This window comes from Perna viridis, chromosome 1 (assembly GCF_037379345.1).
Source record: "Perna viridis isolate PV_CMFRI_1.1 ecotype Kerala chromosome 1, ASM3737934v1, whole genome shotgun sequence".
NCBI lineage: Eukaryota > Metazoa > Mollusca > Bivalvia > Mytilida > Mytilidae > Perna > Perna viridis.
In genome coordinates, this window is record NC_142445.1 from 44,872,989 (window position 1) to 44,894,749 (window position 21,761).

The 21,761-nt window shown below is 30.6% G+C and overlaps 1 protein-coding gene across 11 annotated transcripts in view; it reads right to left on the reverse strand.

The window, feature by feature from the left end:
• The window catches only part of LOC148628941 (uncharacterized), a 69,244-nt gene that overhangs the window by 40,460 nt on the left and 7,023 nt on the right, over positions 1-21,761 (reverse strand). For 5 of the 11 annotated variants that reach the window (XM_088541211.1, XM_088541263.1, XM_088541217.1 and 2 more), the window contains exons 7-25: positions 21,235-21,383; positions 20,840-20,918; positions 19,601-19,679; positions 18,644-18,734; positions 17,776-17,905; positions 16,860-16,963; positions 16,393-16,569; positions 15,931-16,146; positions 14,764-14,941; positions 14,465-14,485; positions 12,737-12,832; positions 12,153-12,191; positions 9,345-9,505; positions 8,871-9,093; positions 7,445-7,596; positions 5,806-5,963; positions 5,354-5,409; positions 2,967-2,996; positions 65-136 (exon numbers count right to left, since the gene is read on the reverse strand). In XM_088541211.1, coding sequence (XP_088397337.1) covers positions 65-136; positions 2,967-2,996; positions 5,354-5,409; positions 5,806-5,963; positions 7,445-7,596; positions 8,871-9,093; positions 9,345-9,505; positions 12,153-12,191; positions 12,737-12,832; positions 14,465-14,485; positions 14,764-14,941; positions 15,931-16,146; positions 16,393-16,569; positions 16,860-16,963; positions 17,776-17,905; positions 18,644-18,734; positions 19,601-19,679; positions 20,840-20,918; positions 21,235-21,383 — 2,211 coding nt within the window. The remainder of the gene's footprint in view (positions 1-64; positions 137-2,966; positions 2,997-5,353; positions 5,410-5,805; positions 5,964-7,444; positions 7,597-8,870; positions 9,094-9,344; positions 9,506-12,152; positions 12,192-12,736; positions 12,833-14,464; positions 14,486-14,763; positions 14,942-15,930; positions 16,147-16,392; positions 16,570-16,859; positions 16,964-17,775; positions 17,906-18,643; positions 18,735-19,600; positions 19,680-20,839; positions 20,919-21,234; positions 21,384-21,761) is intronic. The other 6 variants (XM_088541243.1, XM_088541209.1, XM_088541252.1 and 3 more) reach the window with 4 other exon arrangements.

Genomic DNA, 21,761 nt, shown 5'->3' on the forward strand with positions numbered 1-21,761 from the left:
CTTCTAAGGTATAAATTCTATATCCAGAGGAGTGATTGGTTATATCAAAGGAGAACACTCCTACCTTTAGGTGGTTCCTCCTCTTCCTGTATGGTGGATACCTCAGGTTCTACACTAGGGTGTACCTCTCTCACCTCTGTAAATAAAGTAATTCATTATTACTAAATACTTCAATATGAGCTTCATGATCTATTAAGAGAATGTACATATGTAGACAAAGTGACAAACCAACCACAATTTTGAAAACCATTGACTTTCCTAGAGTACTTACATAGTAAACCAAACTGGAATATTTAGTACCACCAGTACTTAATACAATGTACATGTATGTGACAATTAAGGGGAAATATCCAAGACCAAAGTAAACTGTTATCATAGATAGTTAATTGTATTAATACTGTATAAGCTATTAACAACACATTTGACATATCTAGGATTTTAAAATTGCCCAAATGAAAAGTGTAAAATAACCTAAAAAACTTTAAAAAAAAATATGCCTCAAGAAAATTTTCTATTAAAACATACCTATAACACAAATCTTCTTGCAAATTCATATTTAATGAGCAAACAGTGTTTGATATTGTGTAAAAAAATCATCTTTAAATTATCAAACAAGTCATTTATTCTCAAGGGATAATAATGTGCAGGAAAATGTCCAGATTTTCAAATTTGTTTTTTAAAACAAAATCAAAAATTCAATTATCTTCAACATTTTTTATAATATGAAAGAATTTGAGAAAAGTTGTCTTTAACAAGTTTTATAGAAATTCTATAAACCAATTTTTTATAGTTTGCAAATTAGATTAGAGAAAATTTCCTATATAATCTATTCAGAGACCTACATAATTTTCAAGAATGGTCATCCAATATAATCTTTGAGAAAAATATGAAATTTCTACTGACAAAAAATATTTGGCATGATCTACCTTAAATTTGCTCATTCTTTCATTCTTGACAAATCTGTCAATATATGTTCAACCACTATTAACAAATTAATTCATTGTTTACTAATTTACTACATTAGAGTTATTCCTCTTATTACAAGAGGCTTGAAAAGGAAAGTTTTACATATTATCAAATATCATTATTGACAAAATACCATGAACTGTTCAGTTTAAGACCTTCAAAACATCCATTTAAACCCACTCATATTGAGCCTTAATGGCATGAAGGGAATAAAGGACTTATTCAATTGACTCAATGACTTGTAAAATTAAATGTTTTCAAAAAAAAGAAATGAAATGAAAAACCATGTTAGGTTAATTCCCAAATGAATTGAGTGCACTAATACATTTTCAAGACACTAATTTTTCTTTAATATTGCAAAATTAAGACACAATAACAACAATATATGTTTACTAAAATATGAAGAAAAAAAATCTCCAGTAAAATATTCTATTCATTCATCATGTTTGATCTTACATTGACAATGCTAATAGAAATTAATTTTAAAAAATATAACTAAGGTATTGATTAGCAAAACAACTAAATTAAACATTGATTCCAGCCAAACAAATTGAAGCAAAAGTTTAGTGACATTAAACAAACAGTGCAACAATTTGAAAGTACACAGGAATGTGACTCAAATATAATGATTGACATGAAAGGATAAAATGCATTATCAAAAACCTAAGGTAACCCATTTATCATCAGTATTGCTATATTACATAACCTATTGTATACTGACTAGAATAAAATGTTTTAGTTCACATTCAATTTATTCAGAAACATTAAAACATACTTAAAATGGAATTAAAGGTTTTGACAGACACCTTAGTAAAATATTTATATGGACTATAATCGAATGGAATTAATCAAGCCATCAACCAATCAAAATTAAACTTGACTTTGAAAAGAGACCCACTCCTTTAGACCCTCAAATTTTCATCAGCATTCCTACTTCCAATTTTTAATTAGAGTATAATCATTGATTATTTATATTTATACTTCTGTTTTCAGGATATCCTTCTGAGTTCCAGAGTTTGTAATGAAAATGGATCAGTGAGAAATTGATTAATTTTTCTCAGGTTATATTTAACTAGATAATGTCACTCTTAATATGTAATTAATATGCACAATTTTGATTTAATTCTTATACATACAAAACAAGTCTTTGAAAATTTAATGAAAGTAAAACTTCACATTTGCATTGTAAACAATATAAAATGGGAAATATCAAATAAAGAGGATTGTTTACTGAGGGTAATATTTACAGAAGATATTGGTTGATATACTGTAAATACATCAGGCCTTCCGCTTGAACAAACACATTTAAAAGATTAAAGACCGACCCGACAAATAAATTTCACCTTTTGACAACTTTTAGAAATCAATCATAATCATGTCAATGGTTTAAGTAAAGAGAGTATAGACAAGTATATCCACAATCTAAATTCAATACCTAAAACCATTACTGAAGCATGAAGCACTGTATATCTTACAAAGTATAATTCAATTGGTCTTTTTCATATATTAGCTTGACAAAAAAGATTCTCTTGAAATGTTTTCAAATTTCATCAATTGAAAGAGCACATCAATAAAAAACAAATCAAACAACACTAACAAGATTCCATAACTTAATGCAGTTAACCAGTAAAACCAAATATACCAGTTTCTAGTTTCAAACTTCAGGTTAATTGACACATGGAATACAGGAACCATTTTTTTCAAATTCAAATGCAGAAAATTTCTAACACACTTCATAATGGCAAAAGTCTTTACAAAATACTGTCACATTTTCATAGGCTTTTGAGATGTAACAATACTTTTAATTTATTGAAACTTTTGATAACAAATGCATTCACTCTGATTTTAAACCTATAAACAAGTTTTTAAATATGTACATGTGGCATGCATACAACCATGATTAATCCAAGCATAATGAAACATCAGTTTATTATAACTGGTTATAAGTCACACAACATGTATATTATATCATACAGTAAATGTGTCACTCATGAACTTACCCTTGACAAATCTAGCACAAGGGGCAGGTTCTAACAAAACAGAATATATGTATGTTTTATACCTTTATTGCCAATCTATCTACAATATCACAGGTTTATCTATATACTATCACAGCTTTAACTAATATATAAACACAAGGATCATATTGGAATCGTGGATATTCGACATGCGTCAAATTCTCCATCAAAATTTAAAATAGCACATGAAATTGAATCTAACATGTAGAAATGGCCAAATAAATATAAACAATCCATTATAATCTGTGGCAAACAATGAATTTGAGTGTTCTTTTTTTCTTCCTTACACAGAACACGTAGGTTCATTGACCCATAGGATCATCATTCCAGAATGATCCCTGTGACAAGAAATCAAATGCTGCCCTAAACAACTTGATATGCTTGTCCTCTTATCCATTAACGAATGTAATTTCTAGAATATATTTATGGGAAAAAGAAGTGAGTGTTCCTCCATTAAGATCAACATTTTACCCAAAATGAATTATTGTATGATGTATAACTGGAATGAAGGATAGTATAACACCATAATTATTAAAGGGCACTCATTCTCTCTCCACAAAACAACTGTTTACAATTACTGATAATTTAATTTACAACAACAAAATAAGTTTTTCATCAATAAATTTCTCATTTCATCAATGAGAAAACTGGTGTCAAAATTAAACATGGACATTTCTGTGAGTGGGAAAATAATGATACTCTGCTGAACAAAAATAATGACCAGTGTTCTAGGATTCCTATTTCCCGTTACCCTGGGCAAGTGAAATTTGGGTCAGGGAAAGTTAGGTAATTAGTTACACTTTCCCGTGGCAAGTTGAAAACTTCATATGCTGTAAGGATATGTTTTGTTAAGAAAGCTGTCAATGACTGTGGGAAAGTTGATTTTACATGGATTTTTCCTGAGGAAACCTCAATTTCTGAAAAATCCTAGTACACTGATGACAAATAGATCTTTAGTTTTATGACCTACTTTTCAGTTTCATGTCCATCTAATGGTATGCCCTCTCAGTGATGGAAATAAGTCTCATGAATTAACTTTCAAGCATAATTCAATAAAAATAAATGTGCATAAATAAGGTAAGTGCACACACACAAAAAAAGATTTAACATTTAAAATTACACTTGATCCAAGGACATGAACACAAAAATACAAAGAAATCCCTTTTTGGCACCAGTTATATAATCACAAAGGGGTGTTTATGCCCTTTATCTAAAACTTGAACTACACATGTGAATATAAATAAGAGTTTTTCTATAGATGTGACACAAATAAAACTTGGTTTAGGGGTATCTAGGAGCAAAACACTTGTACACTTTCTAATACATGTACTTGTAGATATTAACATAAATATGAAATCAAAGTGTGCAATCATTCAAAACTAGATTAAAGGGTTGTCAGGGGAATGAGTGGTGGTAAGAAGGAAAACACTGACAAAAATGATCATCACTGTGTAAAGAACTATATTATATAAAATTTCATTCTTCAAACAAACCATAGAAGAAAGGCCAGAATGATTTGTGATACAATGTCCATATAACAGGGGAAGTCCAGTTAGAATATACCTTGAGATTACATGCTGCAACTTATAAACAATACATGTATAAACCTATCCTTAAAATAAAATGGGTACATTGTTATTGTCTGTCATGAAATATCTTAAAAAACAATTAAAATAGAAACAAAGTAAAGCTAAAACTGCTAGTGAGCTGGCAGAGGGATACCCTAAACATATTAAGCCGCACACAAAATTTGAAATTAATCCATCCATTGGGTTGGGAGAAAATTGCCATGAAATTCAGGACAGAGAGACGGATGGACAAGGTAATTCCAATATGGGGTATAATATTTGTTGGAAATACAGTCAAACCTGAAGTGAACCTCCAAAGAAAGAGCAAAAATCATGGTCACAAGTGGTTTTTATATACAGCTTATTTATGCAAAGAATTATCTAGAGATATTTCAAACATAAGTCTTTTAAGACAGATTATTGCTGAGTACAGATGGTTGCTAACATGGGTTTGACTGTAGTTAATATTTAAAAGTTCCTGTAAACAGGAACAAATATGGCACTTTTATAACTTTCTTCTATTCACAATCATAACATGACCAAAGTTCTTCTATCATGAATGATATACAAAAAAAACAGAAGAAAATTGCACAGTCTTTGGAAGAACTCTCATCATAATTGTTCAAAATAAAATCAGTTAGTTTCCTGAGGAATTTCAATCTCACTCATGGTCTTCACTGCTGAAATGTCAACATGCAAATCTAGGAGGTACAGTTGTGGCATTATAAGACATGTATTAATCACACCACAGATAAAAGGTTAATCTCAGGAAGACAAAGGGAAATAACTCTCATCACCTACCCTTCACATATAGCACTCTTTCTATCTTTCTATCTTCTTCACCAGTGTCAAGCCACCTGAAAATAAATGAAAGTATGAATAAGCGTTAAAATGATCACAAAACATATGATTGAAAATTATAATAATATTACGATAAATAATGAATAATAAACTTAGCAAAAACTAAAAGTTACTCTCCTGGAATTTTCTGAATATGGTACAATTTCTTAATCTATTTCCATTCATTTAGAATATTTTTATCTGTAATTGGTAATGTAACATAAATTAAATCCTGTGATCTGGATAACTTTTCAAGTGCATTTCACTATCAAAATTTGTAAAACACACATAAATAAAGGAAAATAAACAAGTCCATATATGTGTAATTGATACTGGAATGAGTTTACTTGACATACATATCATAGACAACTTGTCAAAAGCATTCATTAAACTTCTACAGAAAAATTACTTACTTTTCACAAGGAAAGATATATTCTTCTTTAGCATCTTCAAACTCTCTGACGACTATCTCATCAAGGAACCATCCCTTTCCAGCCATTGTTCCATCATGTCCTATTGTTATCTTTTGAAGTACACCTAATGATACTGCCTCCAAATGGAATATGTCGGTCTGAAACAAAAGTTATCATATACTGATGATTAATGTAAAAGGCACTTTCCATAGAGTTTGGGAAGAAAAAAAATAAAGAAAGGTCTTTAAATACAATGTATGGACAGGATATAGTTTTCAAACAGTACCAATATTAATTCCTTTTCATATTGCAAAGAAATACAAAATGTCATAAAGAATATACCCTGGATTGTAAAACTAACATTGTATAAAAAATATACCTTCAAACCTAAACCAATGAAAACCCATGAACAACATACAGAAGCAAATACGCAAATGTCTAACAAGGACATTTTGGACTGCCCCAAAAATAGTTTAGTAGCTTCAATTTGGCAATTTATTTTCTATTTAAGGATTGTTTTTATTTTTGATCAAATTATACAATACAACCAATTTAGTGCAGTTTATTCATCATAAAATACAAATTTCTAATCAATTCCAGTCCAAACCAAGATTAATCTTTAATCAACATATCATTTAATATCAAAATAACCTATGTTGCCTATTGAGAACCAACCAATCAGAAGGCTCATAACCAATAAAATTAAAATATTCTATTGATAACCATTTTCAGCTTTATAGTATCAAGCTAATTCTACTAAGCTAAGAAATCTATTTTATTAGTTAAGTAACTGTCTTTGTAAGAATCATGCAAAATCTGAAAAATGTAATATACCCTAAAAAAGGCTACATATTTTTATTTTTGTAATTAAGTTTATTTTTGTAATTAAGTTGTTTTATGGGTCTATACTATGAAATGTGTAATTATTCATTCCAGTCTATCTGCTCTAAGGAGATAATCAACATTGAAAATCCAATACATTCTACTGTATTTGGGTGTCATTTACAGAGTTATCTCCCTTAATTTTGAAATCTACTGTGCATTCTATATAATTTTTATATCCTAAGAACACCGGTTATATGAAAAACTGAATTTTAATTTCTGTTTACTATGGCAATTCAAACAAAATATCAAAATTAAAAATATGTAGGCTTTTTATCCATGAATCACATTTTGCATGATTCTTAGCTGGACTGCTACTTAAGTAGCACTCCAGCTAAGAATCATTCAAAATGTAATTCATGGGTGAAAAGCCTACATATTTTCATTTTTGATATTTTGTTTAAATTGCCATGTTTAGGAGATAAAAAAATATATAGAATGCACTGTAGATTTAAAAATTAAGGGAGATAACTCTAAATGACACTCAAATACAATAGAATGTATTGGATTTTCAATGTTGATTACTTCCTAAGAGCAGACAGACTGAAATGAATAATTACACATTTCATAATATAGACCCATAAAACAACTTAATTTCAAAAATAAAAAATATGAAGCCTTTCTTGGGATGTATCATATTTTTCAGATTTTGCATGATTCTTACAAAGACAGGTACCTAACTCTCAGGTGAAACTCCTGTTAAGATTTTAACTCAGGCGTATATACAGAAGTAATAATTCATTCCTTGATAACTCACCTGGCCACATCTAAACTTATTGACGTTATTGGACTGTAAAAGTTGCCGTTTTCCAGTATCTCCTTTCTGACCAGCAATATTAATGTAAACATTGGCATCTGTATCTGATCCTTCATCTTTCCCTGTGGTTATTATCACATGGTATCTCACCACTACAATGTACATATAAAATGGTCATAAGATAAGCAATTACTAGTTCAAAAGAGGACAAGAATAGAAAGAAGAGGTTTCAAAATATAATAATGATGCTAAGAATACCAATATATCAAGTTTATCAAGCTGTAACGGGCAACACAAAAAAACACAGTCGATTTATTAATAATATCCCTCGTACAGCTATCACGTCTTTCATTAAGAGGCGGTACTATGTACTTTCACCCTTCTAAGGTACTGAAAGGTACCTCCTGAATTTTTAAAATTTCATATATTTTTATAAAAGAAAATGATGAAAAGTACCTCCTACAAAACCAAAGGTACCTGCATTGCAAAAAGTTAATGAAACCCCTGAGCTATGTACTTCGTATGAAAATATTCTGCTAAGTACAAACAGAAAAAAAAACTATAATTGAAATATTAATGTTCAGAATCCTATTCTTACAAAGTTTTAGTCTCATCAATTAGGGCGATAATGGAAGGGCAAAATAAAAATTAAGGGACCACATCCAACTGATCATGAGAAATATGTGCACTAAATTGTAAATTATTCTATATGGTATAAGCAGAAAAAAACAAGTCAACACTTGTGTGTTCAACTTTCTAATTTTGAAAAAAGCCAGAAAGGAAGTTATGATCTGGCAAATTGAAGAAATCAAGAAATATGTAAGCAAATTCCCACTTGTGACATCCCTGTAGCCAAATCTAGGGTTAGGTTAAGTATAAACTATTGGCAAACAAAAAATTCTTGTCACACAAGTCTGTAACCAAATCCCTAGGTATGGTTAACATATGTAAAGCTTGTTTCACAATATCAAACGATTGTAACAATTAGAATCAGATGAAACTGCAACAAGAATATTATATTTAAATATAAACCAAGTCAGCAAACAGAACATTGTATTCACATGAGTCTGAAATCTTAATTGATGACATAACAAATGATAGCACACCTATTATAAGCTTGTGTCAAAATTTCAAGTAAAAGAGACGAGAAGTTGCCAAAATATAATGCCAGACAGCCTGACAAGTATAAACAGTGTACACACTACTTCATAGCATATAATAAGACGACTTACAACAAATCATGTCAAAGCTGAGTACTAAATCACACAGAAAAAATTGTAATACAAACAAAATTGCATTTGCATAAATGAATGGACAAACAGAAGAAAGACAATTGCAGAACATCCCCCTCTTTAGATTTATTGAAAGACTTTAAATCAATAAATACTCTTGCATGTAAATAGTTTCTTTCCATATATCTACTTACATGGTAGAACAGGTTCACCATTCTTCCTAACAGGCTGTTCTCTCATTACTTCACGATCTTCCTGTACTTTAGACAACCATTTATTGAATGGGAATACCAGAGTTTCTTTGGTATTTAGGTCTGTCATTTTTACATCCTTCACTTTCCAGGATGGATCAGCTGAACCTCTGGGTATAAGTTCTAATCTTATTTTGAAGATGTTGCCTACTTTGGAAAGGTTTGCCTAAAAATACATGAAATACTGCCAGTATTCAAAGCAACTGATTGGAAAACTTCAGTTTTGTCTTTAAGAATTTAAAAATGTTAACTCAATTTTTTTATTAATTGGTTTTTATTGTTTGATTTGCATCATACTGTTACTTAAAATTTTATTTGAGTTAAAAAACCACTAGAAAACTTACCCTAAAACACTTATTACGAACATGCCTGAATCAACTATAACTTATAATAAAATAAAATGACGTTTTAACTTACTCTGAATTCATCGTTATTTCCTGCAGTAAATATCTTTTTACCAGGAGGTGCTCCAAGAATAATGGCACCTGAAGTACCTAAATCTCCATACACCGTCAAGGAAACATCAGCATTTTCATCCAGAGATTCAAGGGTTGATACATGTATACTCCAGTCACCATCTAAAAATATCACTATGTAAATAATGATTGGACAGCACAGATTTTTTCAATCAAAGTCATCTATTACTGGTATGCTAAAGATTATCTTAAAGGGGAGGATTATCTATTCCATTTCAATAAATAAAAAAAATGTAAGAGTTTTTTGGTATACTCTGCTTACAGTGATACAAATTTGGGATTTCTCGACAAAATTAACTTAAAATAATGTGAACAACCTCATAAAAAAATTTCTCAGTTTAATAAATTTGGACATACAAATCTGATAATGTCCCCTGGCAGGAATCAAAAAAATATTTTCAAATAATAATTTACTTATTTTATACACATCTGATGCCTACCTTCATATAAAGTTTCATCAAAATCCATTTAGTATTTTTAGAATAGAAGAGTTATGCTAATGATAGATGTAAATATAGAACCTTCAAGTTGGATTATCCCCTTTCCTTTCAAGCATCCAACATTGTAAATCTTCCTTCATACATAACTACATATGATGCCGATTCTACTTACAAATTTTCATTAAATGTAAAATTGATTGAAAAGTTGTAGATAAGTCCCATTTATGAGATGCTAATTATACTGACTTAAATTTTATTTGAGTTATAAAACTATTTGATGCCTTAAATTGAAATGTTCCCTTGCAAGCATCCAACAATCATTACTTCCATCTTTCAAATATACATATGATGCCTAACCTTTCAATGAAGTTTTACAGAAATCCAATCAACAGTTTAGGAGTTTTGTGCTTACAAATTATGGACAGACATAGTCACGAACAGATAGGAAGACAGACTGGGCGATTTTTTTATTCTAGTACACCAACACAAGTCCAGCTGACTTGCTTGATTTTTTTTTAATATTTTTTTTTCTATATGAATTAATGACAGTTAATGTAATCAGGCATTATTGCAGCAAATGACTCATACTTTCAGTTACATGTCATCATAATAACTATACATACTACTAACAGCTATTACCTACAGTTGAATTCATACAGAAAGGATGAATTCACTAAAAACATAATCATCAGGAAAAAAATATATAGACATTATAGTGAAGTATTATACTTGTACGCACAATTCCTGGTACAATTTATTTTAAATGGGCCAGAACAACAGTTATGAAGTTTAACAAATTTAAGGAAGTCAATTAAAACTGAAGGAACAACAATCGAACAAGAGCAAAACACAGTAAACTATACAACTTCTATTCATGCAGCACAACATATAGATCAAAGCCAAAATGCACACATATAATACATTCTGATCATTCTGACATGCAAACATGTGAATATACATAGTTATATGCCCAGCTAAGATCTTTAGAGTAAGAATATGAGTGAAAAAAGAATGGCCAAGTCACACTGCCTGCCATAGTCTAAGGAAGAGAATACACTCCCAATAACTCCTCTCTTTATATACTAGAATACTTCTGTTATATTTATTTATTAAGTAAAAAATAAAACCAGCCTTATTAACAAGGAAATATTACGACTGGACCTCTAACTCACCCACACCTTTGTCCTCCCTATTAAAACTAGAGGCTCTTAAGAGCCAAATTTGCTCAACTAGAGAATTTGAAATCATGTGGTCTTACCATTTGATCATTTAAACAAAAGGTTTAGAGAGCTCCTTTTACTTATATCATTCTTGCCATGAACCACCTGGCCCATGTAAAGGCAGAGATATAGGCAAAAAATGTTTCCCATAGGGTTTTAATGAACACTGTTGAGTGGCTACACTGAACCACCTGTGGTACAACTGAGTTTACTGGAAAGACTAAAACCAAAGACATCATGATCAATATATACAACCTCCAAAGAAGGCATAATTAGGAATACCTTAACCACAAGCCTTTAAACTGAAACATAACAGAGAGAATTAACAACGACCTATTCAATACCATGATGTATGGAATTATATTGGTAACAGTAGTTACAAATGACGGTACATTTCATGCCGAGTGTAAAAGATTGACTGGTTAAACATGCAGTAAGAAGGGAAAGGGGAAATATCGATAATATACCCAAATAACTGTAAAGAAATCCAAGTTAATTTGTTATTCATCAATCAAACTTCTACAAATTAGCAATATAAAGCTATTCAAATTTAAAAGATTTCAAACTCTATGCAGCCACATCTTCTTATCAAAGTTCAGCTAGGTAGTACAAATATTAATAAAACATGTGCAAAAATACTTTAAATCAACAAGACATGTTCATTTAAACAAAATACATTAAATATAGCTATATATGGCATAGCTAAAGAGATTTAAAATTTTTGAAACAGTGATCATTTGAAGCTTTGTGATCTAATACTCAAACTGAAATTTGATTTGAAGTTTGAAAACTGCATTTAAATTACCATAGCTCAGGACTCAGCAATTAATTCTCGATCCTTAAAAATATGCCAGTCTGTCCTATCCCAACACAAAATCTGGCAACATTGGTTGGTAAAACAATTTAAAAGTGAATGAATAGCAAAAAAAATCTCCAGGTTTTTTTGTGGGATGATGCCATATGAACTGGCATCACAAATCTCAATTAGGTCTCAAATATTGAGTTACCTTATACAAAATGACAAAATAAATGAACCCTGAGCTATGTTAGTGATTAGCGTTAGGAACAACACAGAGGTTATAGACTCACCTCCCAACAAAGAAGTATCCATATCATCAGTAACAAATACTATAAAATCAAATGGGGGATATAATACCAGAGATATCACCATTTACAAACTCAAGCTTGTCTGAATAACTGCATCATGCTTTTCTATTACAATATACAACCAGCATATTTTGCATGCAGGTACATAGTAAATCTAAAGCAAAAACCATTTTGATGGTTCTCAAAACACTGTATTTCTCTGCATTGTACATATAAAAGGTGTGTTGTACAAAAAGGCTACACAGAGTCAGTGTTTTAGTAATCAACAAAATTCACTCTGTAGAAAAAAACACATATAGGCTACCACAAGTTATCTTCCTAAGACCTTTTAATCTAATTCAACTTTAACTCAATGAAACTAACACATAGATGATAGGTGTTTCCATATAATAAACAATGCATCCAAATCATCAAAGCAAGCTCAGATTTCTTACTAAATCCTTCAGGATTTTAAATGGACTAATAATATTTAATAAATTGAAATATTACTTTAGGTTATGTGAAAATGACTGCATCATGTATATGTTCTCCATCCACCTGTAGTATAAGATTAAAAATGAGCTCACCTGCAAAATCTTTCTTAATAGGTTCTGGTTTAGCTTTAACTTCTCCCATTTCCTCTTCCTCTAACATCTCTGTACTCTTACTCTTTGGTACACCAACTATAAATATCAGGTGAAAATAATAATTACCTGTATAATGTCATCATGCCTATATCTTGGTTACAAGTATTTCAAAACAAGCAAATAGCACTCTGCTGACTTATCTCCATAAAAGGAAATTGTCAGCAGCATCCTATATACGTAGATAATAAGAAACGTGAACGGCAACATATTACTCTATCAGAACAGAAGCATTTCTGAAATGAAGTGTTCTTTTAAAAAAAATAATCAGGGGTCTTATATATTCCAGTTTGTCAAGACATTAGCTATATAACACAGCAGTGCATTATCACCAAAATTTAAATGTTATTAGAGTACAAATATCTTCATCCCTCATTGGCAAAGCCTAAAATCATATTATCATAAAAAGATATTTATGTCAACAAATTACTTTCAACAGTCAAATATTATCCGCTGGTTTGGTGCCATTCCAGAAATACACAATGAAGTAATGGGAGAATTTATTAAAACAAGCTCCTGTTAGGTAATTACAAATTACCCAAACATACATCCATTCAGGAAGGTGAGTAAATACAAATTACCCTTATACAAAATCCTATCAGAAAGTAAGAGAATGTGATGCAAATCTAAGTTCTGTTAACACTTTATAGTGAATGTAATAATGAACTTTACTAAATATCACCTGTGATAATCAGTTAAAAAAATATACAAATTTAGTTCGCCAAAAAAAAATTGTCTATAGACACAATTTTTTTGAATTTCAGAGGTAAATAAGTTGAAGCAGAGATGATTTAATTGATATATGTATGAAGAGCATAACGTTTCATGCCATTACTAGGTTCAAGATATAGTTGTAATCTATAGTTGCTCAGAAAGAGGGTAATAAATTTCAGTGACAGAATATGAGATTGATCAAAATACTTCCAGAAAAAAATATTAGAGATAGGCTGAAAATAACAATCTTCTAACCTCTAATTCCATTATATAATATAATAATAAATTTGACATGTTGAGGTGGTAATATGATCATCAGGGTACTACATAACTATGTTAAAAATAATTGACCTAGATTGTACCTTACTGCACCATTCAAAACTCATAATTTAAAATACTTATGTGAACATTTAAGATCTGTAAAATGACGGCCTGTTGTTATTCAAGTGTATTATTAAAAATTTACTTAGTAACAGTCTTCACAACTTGAGGAAACATAAAATTAAGTTTCACACAAGAATTTCTCAGAAGAAATAGAAATGCATTAAAGACTAATGTGCAAGAATTTTTGGACAGTTTTAATGACAAAAACTACAGGTTTTAGGTAACACAAATTTAAGAGGAAAAAATAATTAAGACAGAGTGTGTTATAATAAATCAGATTATATTATCCTAAAGAGAATTTACACAGTACAATTATGATCAAAATATTTAAAGAACAGAATTAACAGAAAATAAATTTAATCACTAAGCATTCATGATCTAGCAAAATAAGGCAAATAAGTCATAATGACATCCTTCCAAAAGCAATGTCAAAAAACATTTAGCCACATATTCTATAAATAATGAAATTAAAACTTTTTATCATTTGCATAAATAAAACAAAACCCTGTCAAGTTAGAAGACTGATGAAATAACAGATAACTGAGGTATAGCAAGTGTTCTACAGGAACTTACCTTTAGAACCATATTTAGACCCTGGTTAAAGATAAATTCTCACCAATAAATAAAAAGGCCTTATATGAGTTAAGCTTTACCTACAATTTCCCAACAAAAAGTTATTCAGGCTGCTATATCCTGTTTAAAGTTTTACCATTGTACTTCTTGGAACATTCAAAACTGCACTTTCAATTAATACTTTAAATTGGAAAAGAAAGCAAAAAATAATGGATAGACAATTCTAAGCATTCCTGTCATATATCATCTTTCAAGCATAAACAATTTTTTGTCCACAGTCTAATTTCTATTATACTTACATTCAATGACTTCAGGGAACAAACTGATATTATTGACACCAGTATCAACAGTGGGCCAAATTCTCCCATCTGGCTTCATTCCTAAATACAAGCCTCTCTGTGAAGCAGACTGTAAACTGATACTACCTCCTTCTGGGTGCTTTTCAACAATAAAATGTGATGCTTCATCTCTTGCGCCCTGTCAACCAAAGAATAGCTAATTAAAACTATAACCCAATGAAAAATTTACTAGATATTACATAAAATTAAAACTTACTAGGCTTTTCATCTGTCATATTTTAATAGAATCACTATTAAGCCAATACAGTGTCATGTAAAAAATTGTCACTAAAGATCACAGCATAATTAACATAGATTAAGATTTTGCAACCAAAAATAAGTGTTGCTATGAATAGGCCTCTGCAAATTTGGAGTTAAACAGAACATTGGAGTATTAGTTAGTCTTACCATTGTTTGAGGGTTGTATGTCAGAAGGTGCTATCTACTATTTTAAATGCACTAGAAGATAGCCCTTTCTGGCATAGGATCTTCATAAAAAGTGTGTGACAAAAAAATTGGCAAAGTTCCCACATATCAATTATTATCACACATATAACTAGTGTTATTTGCATATCTATAAAATATCAGGGGTGTAATTCACTCCACCTTACATAGCTTTGTTAATACATGTATAAGCAAAGCTGAAGGTCATAAAGGGCTTGTATTCTTATTAACATATACACAGGTGTATTCTTATTAACATATACACAGGTAGATGGAGTTGAAGGTCATATACAGCTTGTATTCTTATTAACATATACACAGGTAGATGGAGTTGAAGGTCATATAGGGCTTGTATTCTAAATAACATATACACAGGTAGATTCTCCCTCTGTAATGAGAGTAACTTATTTCTCTACTTGAGATGGTAAAATTAAGGTTTTGAATATGTGCACTTTAGAGAGCATGTCAAAATCTGAATATTATCACAGACAGTGCAGAAATAGTTTAAATCAATAATTGATTGAAGGAGAATTGGTTTCTCAAGTGAAATTTGTAGAAAACTTGGAAAATGTAAATTGGCAGGAAACCTCTTGCAGAAATTTAATCACCACCTGTTGGTTAAAAAGTCACATGTATTTTCAATACATGGAATGTAAGCCAGTCTGACATAAATGTTATTCTTACCAAGCAATCAATTTTTCCATCTTTAAGTCTTATATATTTTCCAGGGTTTGCTACACTTTCAAACATTCTAACACCACCAGTATCTACTTTGTGTATCAAGAAGTGAGAATTTTTATTTCTCTTGCCTGTTGCTGTCATGGTGAAGTCTGAGTTAATGTTGATAGACTGTGTTGATGATGTGTTGAACATAATAGTACCTCTATGTCTGAAAACTCCCTTCAAAATCATTAAAAATTGATAACATGTTTCTCACTATACACTAATTATTTGAATAGAAAAATTAAATGAAGTACTCTTTTTTTAATTTTCAGCTTTTACAAACTGATTAGACCTACAATTAAACAATGACATTATAAGAAACACTTATCATTTGCACAACTTTGTTGATGATAATAGTAGGAATGTTTCACAAATATATTAACAGACACACAGATCGAGGCCTGTACTATTGTATCTCCTTACCTTGCAATAAGTGAAGAATCTCCTGGAGGGTTCCTTATCCAGAATAGCCTTTACATCCTGAGGTTTACCATCCTCTCCAATAGTAATGAACTGTAGTGGATTCTTAACAGACTCCAGAATCACAGACCTGTCACCTTGTACCCGGACTCTGAACTCACAAAAAGGTCCTCCCTTACCCTAGAAAAGTTAAAAAGCATGAACTAACTGACAGATCACAATATCCATCTGTATTCTAAAATAAACTGTTGGACATGGTCAGTATATATATCTTTACATTCTAGTATATCTTATTAAGCAATGACTGAAGAAATGTTGAAAGATGACCAGACATCATTAAAGAACATTATAAAGAGATAGGAAGCAATAATTCATCAAATAATACTGGGTAGCAATTAAACATCATAATTAAATGTTAATCAGCAGAAAATATTATTTAATACTTGTATTATTCCTATGACTATACCTACCAGCACTGTTATTTTACCATTATCAATGGCGAGATAATGATTAGGATTTTTAGCACTGCAGAACATTCTTATCATAGCTTTCTTTGGTACAACATTGAACACAACTGAAAAGGAAAGCGCCATATCAAGATATAAAGATAATAGGTATGGTGAATATGTCAGAGACAACAACCCCACTGGGAAGAAAATGTCAGCGAAAGGCCACCCATTGGTCTTCAATGAATGAAGAAGAAACCCTCACACCACAGGGCAGGCTGCAGCTGGGCCCAAACATCATTATACACAGGTAAAGTAAAAAAGTTGGACCTATATACGCAAGTAACATAAAAATAAACATGCCAGCTTCAGTCCAGTTTATACCTACAAAAATTAATATCCACATCGTATGTAAAATCAATCCCAATTCTTCCTATGCGAGGTTGGGAGCCACGGTAAATCACACAATAAGGACCTAACCCATGTCATGCCAAAATAATGTTTTAGCTTCTATATAAAAACCCTATGAATAGCATTAATGATTTGGCTTCTTTTAACAGTTTTGTCATCAGCTTTACCTTTAAACAGCTTCAATTTTTATCTAATAACAACTGTAGACCTACTTTATTAATAATTGTTGCCTTTTTTTCAATTCCTAAATAAATTTACTAATATTCAACATGTAAAAATGATCAGGTACCTTGATAACTAAGTCACAAATTTTTCATGATTTAAAAAAATACCTTTGCAATTTCAATGCATTTAATTATAATATCTTGCCAATGCATTAGTTATGTAAGAAGGTTTACTCGATGATAGATTTACCTTCTTCAAATTTTTGATGATTTAAAAAAATACCTTTGCCACTTCAGTGCATTTAATTATAATATATTGCCATGGCAATAGTTTTGTAAGAAGGTTTACTCGATGATAGATTTACCTTCTTCATCGGTTGCTATACCAAGCCCATCTACACTCAAGTCCTTCTTAGCTCTCAAAGCCTTCGAAGCTGCTAGAGAGAAAAACTTTACTTGACAGTCCTTTTCAAACTTCCATTTCTCATGCTCCCACTGAAAGGTATAAAAAAAAAATTCATTGGTAAGTATATCTATTATATTTGCATTAAAAAATCAGGCTAATTGTTTTATATGTTTACCTCATCATATGAGATCCCTCCTCTAACCACTGAATACAATTAACATTTAGAGAAGCATAATAAAAAATTCAATTTTATACATGTCCTAGCATCTTCAATTACAAAAAATAAATCATTTTGAAATTCAAAAGGTAATACATAAAAAATAAACCTGAACTTAAATAAACAATCTTAAGTAGTTAACCTCTTGTCTAACATTGAAACTTGGAGAAAGTGTGAGACCATTCAAACAGATGTGTGTTTGATACAGAGTTCTCTTTCAAAGGAAAGACTGATGCCATTATTAGAGTTTCACAGAAAGACTGATGCCATTATTAGAGTTTCACGGAAAGACTGATGCCATTATTAGAGTTTCATGGAAAGACTGATGCCATTATTAGAGTTTCACGGAAAGACTGATGCCATTATTAGAGTTTCACAGAAAGACTGATGCCATTATTAGAGTTTCATGGAAAGACTGATGCCATTACTACAGTTAACTTAGTTAAGTAGATGTCAATAGATCAATTAGCGACAAATTTCATGGCTGATCAGAGTACCGGACTGGCGCTTTATGCCATTAAAGCCATGTAGTAAAGATAAACTGCTCAATTAATTGTGTGGAAATGGAAATGAGGAGAGCTGAAAGACTGACAAGTAATATATTACTTACATTTCTTTTCTCCAGGATATCATCCATATATTCTTCTTGTATTTTCAGTTCTCTAACTATCTTTCCATCATCTTCTCCTTCATCCAACCATCTGTAAATATCAAACAATATTGTGATTAGATTACTACACACATTCCAAATATCATTTTAGTTATAAACAATACACCAAAGTTGAATGGAAATTGCTGTAAGCACTTCTGAGTTATTGTTTTAAAAGTTAATGAAGGACAAATGATATACCATAATACATTCAATATGTTAAGATAGGCAAATGAAATTTAAACTTGATAATAAACTCTCCATGTCCAAGATCTGTACTATATCTGAAGTATTCTATCAAAAATAAGGTAAGAAAACTGTGCCCAAATTTTAATCTTTAACATGCTGTCTTTACTAAGTCAAAACTGAAACTTTGACACAGATAATGCTCTTAGTACAGGGAAGATTTTACAAGGTCAACAAAGCAGAAATTAGCAGTATCAGAAGTAAATATACAGTTAAACAAATAGTCAAAACAGTAAAATCCGGATTTGAAATAGCAGAATTCTTCTATAAATGGAAAAAATCATTCTTGTAAGTAATGCATCATGTAAAAGCCATGAAATTATTATTTTTTTTGTCAATATTTCTACTTTGTATCAGCTGACATGTTCAACATGCAAATTTTATAAAGTTTAAGTCCCATCAATTAAAAAAGAGGTCAACAAAATTCAAAAAAGGAGACAACCTATAAATAATCATGTCAAAGTTTTACTAAATATGAAATCTTTTCACTCAAAAGCGTTTGGAAAATTAAAAAAAAATGTTTTCAGAAAAAAAGGATGAACAATTTAAAATAAAACATATATTCAAATATATTGACAAAGTTTGGGTAAAATAATTAAAATCATGTCATATAACTTCACTAATTATCCCCAATTCTAGAAATAAAATGAACAAAAAGAACCATTAACTTACTTTCCACAGTAGAAGTTGTTGTCTTCATGTGGTCTGCCAGACTCTTTGACTGTTATCTTTTCTAAATACCAACCATTACCTTAAGAACAAAGTACACAGGAATGTTAGACATTCTAACTGTAATGTAACAGGAAATGATAATTGAAGTAATCCACATCAATTTGTGTACATCAAAACGATACTCTTTCAAATGTCATTAACAAAGAAATATAATACAAATGAAGGACATATACATGTATATAATGAAACTACATGTTCTGTATTTTCAAGACTATAAGTCGATATTTTTTTTTCAGCAAAGTGTCAGCCTCGACTTATTGTCCACTTTGACTTTAATAAGGATTTTTCAAGAAAATATGTTCATCTAAAATGCATTTCATTAGATTTGGTCAGTTCACTTTTGATTGCTATAATTCAAATTTTTTGGTAAACTGCAATCAATGAAAGTGATCACTCAAACCGGCGATTGAATTTGAATATTTTTTATCATTGCCGCAATCCTTTATGAATGAATATGACAATGTTAATAAAAACTTTGAAACTGTTAAAATATACAAACAAGGTCTAGAAGATAAGGTAACAAAACTCTTTTTAACTGGAAAGACATTATCAAGTGTTCTTTAATATGAAAATTCATACCCGTTTACGGTATGTCATAACACATTCGCACATGGCTCAAATAATAATTAGTTAAGGTGTAATCTAAATGGATAATTGCAACCAAATTTGCAGGTTACAATTATTTTTTATGGTATTTCGTAATACCAGGTAATACTGTTTATTAATAACCGCTCGTAATTATGACCAATTCATCAAAAAAATTTCCCGCTTATTTCACACATGGTGCACACGTTTGACATGTTTACGTTTTCGTTAACCTGATGACCTAACGCTTCAGTGCCGTTGACACTCCATTCAATAAAAATGATTGAACACGCAGACAAAGTACCCTTTAGCAAAAACACAATTATTAATTTAATTCAGAAATATTATACTTAGTAACATCGCTGGAATAATATGCTGTTGAAAACAAACTGCTCAACTCAGATCTCCGCTGACACCATCTGACCTTTGACTTTTCTGCGAAATCGACTCATCTATGTTTTTTTTTGTCAATTTTGGTCAAAATTAGGCAATTCGACTTATACTCCACACCGACTGTAGTCCGGAAAAAAACTGTATGTAAAGATCAAGTGTTCCTTAAATAAGCCCTGTGCAAAGCTGTCAATATTGTCTTACCATTGCCTGTACCATCATGTCCAATAATAATTCTCTTCAGATGTCCTAAAGAAACTGCTTCTACTGTAAACTTGTTGGTCTGAAAATCAGATAAATCTATGTAAACTCCTGTCTCATTTTCTTCAGTGTTTTAAGTCTCATAATTCAGAAACAAACTATCCCAAAAACAATCAAAAACATTGTGATGACAAACATTTATATCAAAAAATTATTTAAATCCATCAAAGTATTTTCAGTAGGTGTATGATGCATGAACCAACATAGACAGATAAGGCAGTAAAACATAATGAAAGATACTTCAAGATTTACAACATGACAATTGATATTTCAAATTAAAGAGATGGTGAAACACATCAACTTACAATAACAAAACAATGAAGACAACCAATTCTTACCTTTCCTTGCTTAAAAAGATCTTTCTCCTTAGAATATAATTGCCTGACCCCGGTGTCCCCTCTATCACCATACATGGTAATGTAAACATTAGCATCAGTACCAGCATTCCAAAGGTCACCAGTTACACTTGTTACTTCATATCTTATCACTGTAAGATAAGGGACAGTATATTCAGTCTTTTAAAGAAAAACATGTATATTACTGAACAAGTACAGAATTTTTATATAACTGTTCACTAAAAAACTCTCACAAAATTTACATTTTTTTTATTTTGTGTTTTATGCATAGCAACTATCTTATTAAATGCAAACATCAAACACTTATCTTTTTACAGCTAGTTGAAATAGACCAGTTCTAATTTCAATACAAATTTAGGTAGGCTAATGAGTAATTCAAATAACTCTGCAGGTAGAAATCTGCCCAACATTAAACCAATGTGTCCTACTTAACTACCAGAAAACATCTGTGTGATCTTTTAGACACTGTCCTTTAATTTTGAATAGCTGTCAATTACGATGATCTTAAC